Source organism: Neospora caninum, chromosome XI, assembly GCF_000208865.1.
Source record: "Neospora caninum Liverpool complete genome, chromosome XI".
NCBI lineage: Eukaryota > Apicomplexa > Conoidasida > Eucoccidiorida > Sarcocystidae > Neospora > Neospora caninum.
The window spans coordinates 1,435,051-1,448,741 of record NC_018397.1 but is presented as its reverse complement, the minus strand read 5'-3'; the positions used below and the strand labels follow the sequence as shown (position 1 = coordinate 1,448,741).

Here is a 13,691-nt window from a genome sequence, read left to right as displayed (position 1 = left end):
CCGCGGGACTGTTTGACGCGGTGTCTCCGTTCCTACCGTCCCCCCTTCCCCGCAAGTTCGTTTAGAAACGCTTCCCGGCCAGTCTTCTCTGTTTGTTTCGAATGTAACTGTACCTGCCGACTCGATCGAAGCTGCAGGCTTGTGTGCGTCGCAAATCTGGCGGGACGACAGGTGCTACCGGTTTCCGCGGAAGACAGCAACGTTGCGATATGGACGGATACGGCTTTTCTCCCGCGCTGGTACCGGAGCGCACGGGGTGGGATGGGGGCGAAACGTCTTCCGGTCTGATGCGCAAAGGTTGGCTAGTTTTTTCGAACATTCGGCCCTCTAACCGGCGCAGATGTTCGCGCGACAGCGCGAATGACAACTCTTCCGCAAGAAGAGAGCACGCGGCCTCGAGTTCGCTCCCGCACGGAACGGACGTCGTGACGTCCGCACTCAGAAACGCGACGGCGACGCGGCCATCCAGCTAAGAGCTGTCGCCATCGACTTTTCGCTTCGTATTCAGAACACACGTCAAATTCTCACTGGATGGTTTCTCTCTGGTTTTGCCGACGCGAGAATGGAACAGCCCTGCTCTGTGTGCCTGTTCCTTTGGGCCCTTCGAACCTCGTCTTCCGACACACCGTTGCAACAGCCGAACAGCGACCTGGCACGGGGAGTGCCGAAGACCGGCTGGTTTGGGCAAAAGCAGAAGGCTGCAAAATGTGTGCCGCCTCCTACTGCATGTACGGAGGCAGAGAGACTGCTGTCTGTAAGAGGAAAGCGGCGCTTTAACGGTCGATTTCCGCTGTGTCCACGCGGGCTGTTCCGTGACTCGCCCGTTTTCGGCTTCGCTCCGTGGTCCTGAAGGCGGTTCTGGACCGAAAAGCGGCGAGCTTTCTCCCTGTCAAGGCGAGGACGGCTGTGTCTGTTCTGTTTTCACTCATTTACGAGTTCCTCACCGCTTGGGGGTTGCGAAGCGTCTGAAGCATCTCACTGGGCCTGTGATTTCTCTCTGCTCGTCCACTGACCGTTCCTGAATGCCGCGTCCAATGCGGGGTCCGTACAGTCGAGAAGCCCCGGAGACGAACGCGCGGCCCCTGACGTCTTTCTTTCCTCTAGCTTTCGGGGAAATATTCCCGAGACGGGAGGTTTGCCGCCTGAAACCGTCGGCGTAGCCTGACATGACCACTCGCCTGTCCCGGCCGTTTTAGGGGATGTGCAAGCGCAGCGTTCGCTGAGCCTTTGCTGTGTCCCAGAGAGGTAAGACACCGCACGCTGCCCATGATCACAGATAAAGAGGACGGCACATGCGGCGCGGGGCTAGGGATGCGTCAGCGACATTTCCGCTTTCCAAGTCTCCGTCTCGTTTAGAGAGACACACACCGCTGACCTTGGCCCCACAGCCAGCGCGTTCATTTTTCTCCTGGAGTCAAGGAAGGAGACGCGCGCCTCTTTCCAGAACCTGGCCTTTCCGGGGAAACTGGCTCGACGCTCCCTCGGCTCGTCCGCTGAACTCCTTGCTTGCGCCAAATAGAGCCTTTCTCAATTGTTTCCCAGTGCCCCTCGCTCCGGTCACCTGAGAAAGCGCACTCCGGTCCGTCCACATCAACAGGCTGCGCAGGGGGAAGAGAGGCTTCCGACGCCGATCACCCTGCTGAACGCAAAGCGGCCAGCCCCTTCGAAAGAACCGTGCAGAAAGGCGTGACTGCTCTTCGTGGAAAACCAAAGCGAAGCACGACAGAGGGCCTTTTTGCCTGCTCTCTGCCGGACTTCGACGAGGCCGAGATGAAGCTGGACGCGAGAGAAGAGGTGGTGAACTCACAAGGCCCGAGCGGCTGTCGGAGGAAGCACGGAACACAGGCTGCTTCCCCTCCACAGAGACGCCTTTCGCCTCTCGTCTCGCAAAAGGCCTTGGGACCACACACCGCTGCCTGTTTTCCCCTCCTGGCAGAAGCTGAGGGCGGCTGCGGCGTCTCGTGCCTGGCGCTCTTGGGCCAGCCGAGAGCTTTCACCGCGGCGGGTCCATCTCGTGTGGCGAGGAGAGGAGACGGAAAGCGACTCCCGTACTCGTATTCGATGGAGTCTTTCTTCTCTGCGGCTGGCGCGTCACCCTCGTCGGTCGATAACCAGGGAACTGCGGAGCCCAGCCCTTCTTCCTCTTGCCTTTCCTCTCTCTCTCGAACTGCTGGCCTCACCGCGCCTCTCGCAGTCTCAGAGAGCCGGTCTCTCCCACATGTCCGACGACTTCTTTCAGTGCGACGAACCTTGTCAGAAGAAGGGTTCCTCTCTCACTCCACTTTTCTCTTATCTTCATCTCTGCCGCCGGGCTCTTCTTCTTCTTTCTTCCAGTCGCTTTCGCCGTGTCTTATCGCAGAGGTCGGGCGCTTCCTTTCTCCTCCGGATCTCGTCTCCCTCTCGTTGTGCGCCCGTGATCTTCTCTGGCTCTCTCGTTGTTCGTTTCTTTGGCGGCGTTGCTGCTTCCAGGAGGGCTTCGCTGCGCGGTGGCGCGAACAACTGCCTCCCTCGTCGGCGTGTGCTCAAGCAAGTGCACACGTCTCGTGTCTGCCGCCTTTCGGCGCTTTCCACCAACGCGAAGAGCCTCATTTCGCTTCATGCGCAAGAGTGAACCGAACCTTTCGGCATCCGACGGAGAGGGAAGGACTCCATCTGTGCAGCGACAGCTGCTACCCCACTCTGGCGAATGGTGCTGACCTCCGTCCGACGAGCTGTCGCCCGACGGCCGTCTCTTTGGTTTCGACGCACGATTCCGCTGTGCCTGCCTCCAGCTGCGTTCTCTTGTCGGATGACGCCGAGGAGCCTCTGTGCGACTTTCGTGGAGCGCTAGAGAGTCCGCGGACTCGGCGCAGAAGACAGTCTCCGAGGCATGGCGCGCGAGGAGTTGATGAAAAAACGCGGAAAGCCGGGGCAGGGCGAGATTGCTGGCCAGACAGGGACGAAGGCCGTACCGACGTGCCGCAAGAGGAGCTCTGTTGTGGGGATGTCGACGCCCGCCTGTGGAAATGGGCGAGAACAGCGGCTTCCCGCGCCCAAGAGGACGACGCGTCCACACGAGATTTGCTGTTCATCAACTGGAAGCGTCTCTACGTCTTGAACGCTTCTGGGGGTAGGAGGACCGCAGGCGCACGTGGACGAGGTGACGCCTTCCTTCCTGGTTCTTTTTCTTCCTCGTTTTCTCCGAATCTCCTTCAGAGCTTTGCGAGAGAACCCAGGTCAGTATGCGTGGTTCGCGTCGGCTCCGTTGACCTCCTTCTTCCCCTTCCGCCTTTGCCTCGCAGAGCGCTTGAAGATGTAGACGCTCTCGACGCGTCTCTTCCCTGCTTCGTCGCGTCTCCGTTTTCGCAACCCCCGCAGCCTAAAAGAGACGGTGACACCGGTTGCCGTCGCGACTCCTTGCCGCCGGAGGATCCCACGCAGAACCCGAGTGCTTCGCCTTCTGGTGCCTGTTCGCCTTTTCCGGCCAGAGAAAAAGGAGTGGAGAGCAGAGAAGGCCTGGAACTGGACACGGACGCGGAGAAGCTTCTGCGCAGCAACGGAGACAGAGACGTTCTCACTTGTCCACGAGAGAGCGTCTGCGCATGCATGGAGAAAAGGGGAAGCGGTAGGAGCGCGAAAGTGAACGCGCCGGTTGGACCTGGTCCTTTCCCCTCTGGCGCCCCTCACCTGGCGGGCCAGCAGAGACAGGCGCGCAGCCGCGTGTCCCTGCCACTCGCTCCCCGAGCGCTCGCCTCCCGCTCCCATCGCCTCGTGCTCCAGGAGGACAGGGGGACGCGGGATAGAGACAACAGCTTAGAGCCGGATCTGCTGGTCCTCGCCACTCCCAGTGGACGACGGCCACAGATCCCTGCCCTCACCTCAGCTGCTTCGTGTGACGCCTCCTTTTCCGCGCGCGTGCTCCACGAGATAGTCGCGTCCCTGCTGTCTCCAGAAGACCGCACCCTTTCGGGCCGCCTGCGCTACCTGAGGGCCGGGCGTCCCGGCCTGCTGGTGCTCGACACCGACGAGCTTTGCCCGCTCCAGCACTTTTTGTTCGAGCGGCCTGTCGCTCTCGCGGCGCCGTGCTTCGTTTCGAGAGAAAGCGAGGACTGCGAGAGGAGGGCCAGAGCCCTCGCGGCTTCGCCGTCCGCCCGTCCTGATGCCTCCGCTGCGTGTGCACCTGTCTCTTCCGGCCGTCTGCGTGCTCGGCGAGCCGTCGTGCTCGACTGGCCGCTGCCGCCCTCCAGAGACAGTTGCCGCGACCTGTCTCTCCTCGCCCCTTCTTCTGCGCTGCACTCGCCGTCCTCTTCTCTGTGTGCGGGGGAGGCGGCGCGTCCACTCTCGGGCCGCGCCACGCGCGTCGCTGGAGACACCACCGGCGGCCTTGCCTTGTCTCTCGCGAGCCTTCCTTGCTCGGCGTGGGTGCCGAGCGGCCGGCGAAGGCCTGGAGGCGCGCGAAGAGACAGCCAGGCCGTTCCGTCTCGACCGCGTGCAGGCGCGCGCTTTAGGCCCGACCACCGTCTCCGTGCGTGGGGCCCTGGGTCTGCCTCTCCGCCGGGAGAAGAGACGGCTTCTTCGGATTCCGAGGCCGGAGCCTTCGTGGCAGAGCGAGTCGCCCGGTTTCTCCTTGGCTGTCGCTCGCGTCTCTCGCCGTCTTCTGATGCATCATCCCCGTCCTTCCTCTCCGCCGTCTCTCTCCACGCCACTCAGCGCTCCAGCGACGACTCCCGCCACGACGCCGAGACACGGTGGCTCTGTGTCCCCTCCGGCCTCGCGCCTGCGCCGCAAAGGCTTCTCTGTTCGGGCGCCGAGGTCGCGGCGCAAGCGACCGCTCTCGTCGCGAACGCCTTCGAACCTCTCTGGTCGGGTCACCCCACAGCGGCTGCAGCGGGCGTGTTGCTCGCGTCCCTTGTCGCGGCCTTCACAGCGAGTGTCTCTGGAGCCCTGGCAGCGGCGGCGACTGCGGCGGCCGCGGTCGTGGCGGCCCGTGGGGGCGCGGGGGCCTGCTCAGCTGCAGCCGCGTTGTCCTCTGCAGCCGTTCACAGCGACTACGCCTTTGACGAGGAAGACGAGGAGGGACATGAGCAGGACGGCCTCGCGACGCTGTTTGCTTTTCTGTTTCTGGAAAACTCGCACTACCACCATCAGCTATCCGCTGCGCACGAAGACAGGCACGCAAATGCACAGGCAGCGACCGCGCCGTCCGTCGCCGCTTCTTCCGCGCAGAGCCGACAAACCGTCGGTGGGGGGGTGGACGGAGACGCAGCCGGGCGAGCGGCGGTGGCGGAGCGGCGCTGGGGCGAAGGGGACCCCCCGCACGGTGCATCAGAGGCAGGAGGAGATGGGGCGTGCGGGGAAGGAGACAGCGGAGACGGACAGCGGTTCAACGAGGCGAGCTTCTTAAAGCTCCTGTCTCCTGGGCTCGTCGCTCTCTTCTCCAACGTCTCCTTCTCTTCTTGGATCGCTGCCTGCTTTCAGCTCGTCGCTGTTTCGCGGCTGCTTTCGGTCCTCGATAGCCGAGGCGGGGCCCGCCCGGCGTCCAGCGGCTTTGCTTCACGGGCTGGAGGGGAGGAGACAGGGCGAGGCCGGGGGCCTTGGGGCGACGCATACGCAGCCGAAGAGACCTGCGAGACGCGCGGCGAGGGGGAAGAGGCGCCAGCGACGAGAAGCCTCGGCTCTGTGTCTGCGAGCCTCTCAGAGGGCCAAGGGCGACTCGCCAGTTTGCCGCCGTTGAGGCTGCGCAAACGCTCGCCGGTGGCGCCGAGCCAGTCACTGTTGGGTTTGACGCGACGAGGGGGTGCGTGGATGCGAGAGCCGGAAGAACCACATGGCTGGCCTTCGTCGTCTCTTCCTTTTGTCGCGCTGCGCCCGTGTCGATCCTTCTCTTCTTTCTCGAGCCTCTCTCTCACGGCGTCTCCAAAACGCCCACCTGGCGAACCCCGCCGAGTGTCTCTCTCCTCGCCTTCGTCGCCGATACACGGCCCGTCTCCCTGTGGGGAACCGTTCTTTCCCTGGATGTCAGCTTCGCTCCCGCGGTCGCCCCTCTCACCCTCTTCCAGACACGCGCCGTCACCTCCCCTCTTCTCTGTCTCGTCCCTGACCTCCCTGCCGTCGCCTTCCAGCCCTGCCACTCCGTCGCCTTTTGCGTCTCCGGCCTTCTGTGCTGCGGAAGGCTCCCGTCCGCTCTCGGCGCTTCCCCCTCGCTCTCCGTCCCTCTCCTCTTCTCTCTCTGCTTCCTCCCCTTCTCCTCCCTCGTCTCTCTCTTTCCTCTCTTCTCCTTCTCTGTCCTCCCCCTCTCGATGCTCGTCATTCTCTTCTCTTTCTTCATCTCCGTCCCCCCGCTCTGCGTCGTCCTCTCCCCCTGTGAGGCTCTGTGCGTCGCCCTCGGCTCTTTGTCCTCCCCGGGCATCGAAGCCTTCTTTTTCCTGGAGTCTGTCGTGGGTGGAGACGCTGTTTGCAGTGTCGATGACTGTCCTCTCAGCGCAGAAAAACGTCCGAGAAAGCGCCGGAGTCGCCGCCGCCGCGGGCCTCACCGCCTGGATCGCTCTAGCGGCGACGGGAAGCCCGGGCGCGGCTGCGGCTCTGGCGGCGACTGCCTCTTTCGTGGCCTCGGGAAAGGCCAAGTTCGACGGCTCCACCTGGGTGATCGGAGGCGGCGAGGGACAGGAGACCGAGCGCGGAAAGAGAGTCGCCGCGAGAGGACTGCACAGACGCGAACCGTGCCAGGCAACCGAGGCACACTCAGAGCGAGAAACCGAAGAGGCAGACGAAGGCGGAGACCACGAGGAGGAAGAAGCGCGGAGAAGACAAGGAGACCGAAGAGATAGAAGAGAAGGAGAAGGAAGAGAAGGAGAAGGGGCGCAGCGGTGCGCAGGGCGAGGGTCATCAGAGGGAGAACGACGGAGGAGGGAAGATGGAGCAAAGCGTGCAGGGACGGAGAAAGGAAGCGTGGGAAGTGGTCCTGGGCGGCAGGACCGCGAAGAGGAGGGGAACACAGTTGGAAACACGAGAAGCAGGCGGAAACGTCGATTGTCACAGGAACGTGGAGCTGTGGAGGACGAAACCACCCTGTTCCCTGACTCGACTGCTACGAGGACTCCGCCGAAATCCCCCGTCTCAAACCCTCAAGCGTTTTGTTCGCCATCGACACACCGATCGCCTCGCTTGTGCTCCCGCACGCACCGTCTCTCTTTTTTCTCCCCTTCCTCCTCCTCCTCCTCTTCCTCATCTTCCTCTTCATCTTTTTCTTGCTCTTTGTCTTCTCTGTCACCTCCTGTTGCAGCATCGCTGGAGGGCGACCGTCGCCAGCTGCTGGCGAGTGTCCCACGGCACGGAGAGGCCGAGCTCTCTGCTTCGATTTTTTCGTCTGCCTCCTCTCCGAGGTTGAAGCTGCGAGTGGCGAGGCCCCGCGTGGACGCAGAAGGAAGCGCTGAGGTTCTTCCTGATGCGCTCTCGGGCAGTCGTCGCGCCTTGGGCGACACGAAGGAGGGATGCGATGCTACAGAGCGCCGGGTGCGTGAGGAACACGAACCTCAGGGGGGAGAACGAGGCGGGGAAAGGCCGCTTTCCGCTCGCCCCGTTTCGTTCCTTCCTCGAACGCCGGCGCCTGCGTCCCGCCCAGATGAGAGCTCTCAACAGGGTGTGGGGCCCCGACAACCTGCCAAGGGCGGTTCGGCCAGGAGCCTTGCGCGGTCGCATGCAGCGCAAAACGAAGGCCACGAGACGGCCTTCTGCGTCACTCCCTCTTTGCTCTCTCGGCTGCTTCACGCGCCGCTCGCCTCTGCGCATCGCCTGGGCGTTCCCTCGCCAGCCCTGCTTCTCTTCCTGCGCGTTCGCCTCCCCAGTGTGTCCCGCTGGACTGTCTCCTCGTGTGGAGATTTCTCTCAAGTCTGTGTCTATCGCTCTTCTCTCTGCGGCGCCGCACAGGGGCCCTGGGCGGTCGGACCTTGCTGCGAGCGCGACGCGCAAAAGAGGCTGCCTCCGTCTCGTCTTCCAGAGCCAGGCGTCGCGCGGGTGCGTTCGACTTTGAGAGAGAGGCGGAACTGGCGGCCGGTGCTCGCATCCGAAGAAGTCGAGGTAGGCCTTCTTCTGAGTCGCGAGGCGACGATCAAGGATCTCTGGATCCACATCTTCGTCTCGCTTCGTGAGCGAGGACTCCTGCCTTGGAGTGGGGGGGATGTGGAAGACGAAGACGTCCCCGGCATGCGTGCTGCTGGGAAACAGAACGCGTCGGCAGACTCGCAAGACACAGAGCGCGCGCCCTCGCTTTTTCCGGCCTCGACCTCTCCACAGTTGCGCGGCGACGTGGCAGACGCAGAGATAGGGAAGGCGCCTGCCGTCTTCGGGCAGCGGGAGAGGCGGGGCCCGAAGGGCGGAGACACGGAAACACGGAGGATGGAGCCGTCGCGGCAAAAAGAGACCGACGAGAGTAGACAACCCGCGAGCGCACGGAGTGGCGCCAGTGCGGACGACCCTGACCGACCCCAGAAAAAAAGGAGACATGATAAGCATGTGGGACTGAAGAAAACGCTGTTCCGTGCGTGGCTGGTCTCCTCTGCTCCTGCCTTGTCGGCCCCATCTGCGCCGAGTCTTCAGGCCCAGCCGCCGCCGGAGGCCTACCTCGTTCGGGACTGTCGGTTCTTCTTCGGGGAGCGTCTGTGCCTTGTTCTCGCTCCAGTCCCCTTTTCGACTGTCGCTGCGCACCCGCCCCTGCCTCCGCCTCTCGTCCTCAGCCTGGACCTGCCGCTTGGAAGCCCTCACGCTGCTCGTTCCTCGCCGGTCGTCGCGGAAGAGGGAAAACTGCGTGGGGCAGGATGCACGGCTGGTGGGAGGTCGGCAGAGCTCGTTTCTTCCCTTCCGCGGCTCCTCGCCCGCTCTTCCGTCAACGCGGACGAGGCGAGCGAAGGCCAGCGGAAGACGGAAGGCACCGCTCTCTCCCTTGCCTCGGACGCCTCTCGCCGCCCCTCCAGTCGGGGTCTCGAAGAGGAGAAAGGAGGTTCCGCGAGGGGGAGAGCGTCAGGCGTTCTCGAGGAACGGACCGCAGAAAACCGGAGAACGGGCGAGAAGCAAGACGCGCGCAGGGTCCGTGAAGGCGCGGTCGGGCGGCCAGGGGATCGTGAGAGAGCAGGAGAAACGACTGGGCAGAGATTCGTGGACGAAGCTCCAGAGAGTGTAGGACCGTCTCGGTGTTTGCAGAGAGCGCAGGCATCGAGGGATGCATTACCCGGTGGGTTACCCGCTTCTGCATCCGGGCGCGGTCCGTCCTGGCCCGATTCGTCTCTGCACGCAGCTGCAGCATGGCTAGGCGCCCTGCGTGTGGCACTAGAGGAGCCGGAGCGCGGAAGTCCGGTGTTTGTTCTTTGTCGAGACGCTTTTCCGGTGTCGAACGAGGGACGAAAGGCCGGCGCTCTTGGCTCGTCCGGCCGCTCGCAAGTCGAGCGCCTCGCTCAGCGTCCACTCCGCGCGTCTCCCTCACCTGCTGCCCCGTCAGCTTCTGTCGCGCCGTCGGAGACTCGCAAAGAGACGGGAGAGACGAGACCAGCAGGCTCGACTGTCGAGAACTCCAGGGACGCGCCCAGCCGTTCCGTTCCCTCTGCAGGGAATGGTGAAGAAGGCAGCAGCGGGGAGCCGCTCGCTGCCTATCCGAGGGCGACGCGCGACAGTTCTGTTTCGCGAGAAAACCTGGAAAGAAGAAGTCTTGCGTGCTCCCGTCGCTTGCTTCGTTCGACCGCCGACGCGCGACAGTTCGAATTCCACCCTGACCTTCCAGATGTGATTCTCAGCGGCCACAAAGACGGATCGGTAGGGCAGGAAACGGCTGCTTTCTCTCGCGTTTTCGTTTCTCCGACTTTCCGTGGCGTTTTGGGTTTTTTCTCGTCAGTTCAGGTCTCGTCGCTTTTTTGGGTCAAAAACTCTCCGTGTCCCGAGAGTCGAGAGCTCCCCTCGTCACAAACCGTGCACGCCAAGACTTGACTGCGGGCCTCACTGCGGAGGGAAGCACTCGACTCGCGTGGCATCGTCCGTATCTGCGTTGCCGCTTTCTTTCACCCAATGCGCTTTTCCTGCTTCCTCGTGTTCTCGTTGCTTTTGCTCCATGTAGCAACGCACGCTTCAGTCAGCGATTGGACAAATCTGTGCCCACAGAAGTCCAGCAGGACGACGTTTCTCCTTTCACCTGGCGTCGCGCCTGCATCGCCGGCTCTCCCCGAGGCTCCGAGAGACGGAGTGCCGACGTGCGCGGGTTCTGATTCGCTTCTCTCTGCGTTTCTCTCTCCTCTGTGGTGTCTCTGTAGATCCAGATCATCGACAGCCGACGCGACTGCGCTGTCGCGGGGCTAGCTGTGGACAGCGGCCCGATTCTGGGTTTGACTTGGCTCCACCATCACCCTGGGCGACTCGTGTGCGCCGCGAGTGCGACCGGAGCGCCGTACTACGTGGCGTGGGACTTGGCGCAGTTCCTCGGCGAGGCAGCGTGGCTCGGAGACAGAAGACGGGAGCGAGGTTGGAGCCGGAGGTTCAAGAGTCCTGGAGAACGGGAGAGGGGGCTCGGGCGAAGGCGCGACAGGCCGATCTCGCATGTTGACAGGGACGGTTTCTCTTCAACGGAAGCTGAGGATGTCGGCCTCGCAGAGGCGTGCAGCAGCGCTGAGGACAGCGAAGGAGACTCTTCAGATGAAGACTTCGCGCCCCAGGGGCGAGAGGCGACTGCCCCACGAGCGGCGCGCTGCTCCGTGAGCCACACGGCTTCTCCTGGCGCTTCTCGCTTTCCTCGCCAGCGAGATGAACAGTCCGGAGGTTCGCGTCGTGGTGGGCCTTTTGGAGCTTGGAGGTCGTCTTCGTCGCGTTCCTCGTCTCTGCGCGTGGTTCACACGGGCGTCTCTTTCGATCAGCAGCTGAGCTCGCTGTCTGTGTCGTGCACCGACGACTTCCTTCTTCTCTCCGGCTTCAGCCCCGACCTCAGTCTTCACGACATCGCGACGGGGCAGCGCCTCGGGACTCTGCAGCGCCTCCACAGCGGCTCCATCAACACTGTGCGTTTCTCGTCGTGTTCGCCCCACATTTTCGCCACAGCTTCATTTGACCAAACGTGCAAGGTGTGGGACCTCCGCCAGCGGATTGGGCTCTCAGCCTCCCCGGGCAAGACGGCCGCGCTGGGAGCCTGCGAGGGGCCGCGCGCGAGCCCGAGACAGCCGCGGCTCGACGCGCAAGTCCCGGGAAGTCTCTTAGGCGACTTTCGACGGAGGCCCTGGCCGCCGTCTAGGGACCGCGGAGCGAGCTCGGCGGTGCCCGTCCAGGCCTTCCCCACTGGATCTCCGAATGTCATGTGTGCCTTCTCCGACGACGGCCGTTGGCTCTTGTGCTCCGGCATCGATACAGTCCTCCGGCAGTATGCCTTGCCCGAATATAAGGCGGTCCCCGACAGGTTTGACCTGCCGTCCGCGCGCGCGAATGCCGCGACGAACTTTCGGCGGTCCTTCTATCTCAAGGGGTCGCGGCGCTTCGTCACAGGCGGCACCGAAGAGAGTATGGTGCGCATTTTCGATGTCAACAGTGGCGAGAATCTCGGGCACATTTCTTTCCGCGACGTCCTCCCACAGTGTGCTAGGCAAGGAGAGACGAGCAGGCTGGGCCCCTACCCCAACAGAGACCGTTCGCCCCACCGTAATTCTGTGTACGCTGTGCGGGGGCGCCTCGGAGAGGAACTGCGGAGGAGGAGCGACAGGGCGCAGCAGGGTGGCGGAGGGAGAGACGAGAGCCTGGAAAGGCGATTCGATCGAGACAGGCAGGAAGACGGCGAAGCCGAGTTAGCCCCTTCAAGAAACGCGTTAAATACGGTCGGTTCGGCCCTGTCTTCCGCGGCCGCCGCCAGGGCGTCTCCTTCCGGCTGTCGCGAAGGGGAAGAGACTTCCCGTACGCGAGGCATTCGTGAACTTTCGCAGAGAAGAGTTCTACGGACACGAAACGGGAGACGCTTGTGGGCGTCTCATTTCCCGTTGCAGTCCGCCCAAGATGAACTGGAGGGGCCCGACACAGATAGCGAGGGAGTCTTGGAGGATGACGCCGAGCCCCGAGAACGCTCGGCGGTTCCTCCTCCGTCTTCACCAGACCTGGGGGAGAGTGAGCACCGCACTCAGCTCTCAGCAGGTCCCTCGCGTTCGTTTGCTACTTCGATTTCGCTGCCGTCTCTGTACTCTCCTGAGGTGTGGACCCGCGCGGCTTCCTTCGCAGCCGCTGGAGGCGAGTTCTTCTGGGCGGCACTGCGGGAGCTGTACGTACACTTCCAGTGGCGACTCCTTCAGATGGATCAGCAGAACAAGCGGCACTTAAGAGAAGAAAATGTCGTCCAGGCTTACAGTCCGAGCGTCCCCGCAGCTAGCGAGGAGTACATACAGTCGCTCCGGGGACATCCTTGTGATGAAAACGCGTTCGCTGCGCTCGTTGCAATGTCAGTTAACACCCCGTACAGTGAACGGGAGAGAGGGCGCGAAGTCGAGGCAAGCGCGCCGTCCCAAACGCCCCGCACGCAAAAGGCATTCGTTGTTCTCACCCAACTCGACAAACCGAGAGGGCGGAGCGTGGACTAAGCAAACCGCACAAAAGAGCCGGCGGCGAGAGAGGAGCCGCTTGGACAACTGACTGAACCGAAACACACGCACGTGAAATCCGCTTCGTCCAGCTCCATTCGTTGGGGGCCCTGCGCGTTCCAACAATGTTTGTATGTCGACTGACTTCTCACTGGCACTGCGCATGCCGATTCTGTGCTAAGGTATTCCGTTTTCACGAGAGTGGAAGAAGTTTGACCCATCCTGGTGACGTATGCGAGCAGAGCTCTCTTTCAGTGAGAAACTTGCGGTAAGAGTGCCCGAAGGGCGGGCACTCACGGGGGCTTTGAAGACAGACGAGCCCCGCGTTTGGGAGCGGTACATGACGACCGTGCTACTGACACGAAGTTGACAAAAAGCTGTTTCACGAGGGACGAACTCTGGGCACAGGAGTTCCTGGTTCTGGCCACGCAAGACTGGGTTCCATGCCGGCTCCACTTTGCTTACGCGTAGCAGAACACTTTCTTTTGGGTGTTTCAGACACCTGCGAGAGTGCCCTCTTTAGGCAAATGTGAACTTCAGTGGAAACTCGCCGCTGCCAGGGCTGTCCGTAGCGCATAGAGAGAACTGCCGCGCTCGCCCCCTAGCCCGGGGGCTGTCTAGGCTGCCTTCTGAAACTACCCTGGATTCTGTTCTTTCCACAGGCATTGTGCTTCATCACGAACGTTGTTCGGGCTTTCCTGCGCCGACCCATGGAGAGTGGGTGAGACGACCTAGGTGACAAGCTTACCGGGGCGGGCGTCCACTCACGTTTGTTTAAATGCGCGACAGACCATCGAATGTTGCCCTCTACTTCCCGCTGCGACGAACATTTCCTGTTCACGTCAGGGTAGACATGCAGGAGTATCGCTCGGGTGAAAGATGCGTCGTACAGACTCCGTTACACGGCACAGCACCCGCAGCACTTTCCGAGGCACGAACCTGCCGAGCCTGAGATTGCCTCCCGTGCCCGGGGGCAGAAGGCGGCATTTTGCATCCCCAGCGTTCCGTTCAACTGGCGGTAAGACGTGCGGCACTTGTCACCTAGAGAGCGTTTTAAAAGGAGGCGACTTCAGACACTTCTCTCTCCGCTGAGTCTTTCGGTTGTGGAAAGTGACCCTCGGGTCACAG

At 62.6% G+C, this 13,691-nt stretch overlaps 1 protein-coding gene across 1 annotated transcript; it reads left to right on the top strand.

Annotated features, from left to right (window-relative positions):
• Positions 1-1,770: 1,770 nt before the first annotated feature.
• NCLIV_054930 (hypothetical protein) lies at positions 1,771-12,563 on the top strand (the record flags this gene model as incomplete). Its single annotated transcript, XM_003885047.1, has 4 exons — positions 1,771-5,776; positions 6,461-6,845; positions 7,362-9,780; positions 10,272-12,563. 4 exons carry the CDS (start codon positions 1,771-1,773, stop codon positions 12,561-12,563), a joined length of 9,102 nt encoding a protein of 3,033 aa, XP_003885096.1.
• Between the last annotated feature and the right edge of the window lie 1,128 nt (positions 12,564-13,691).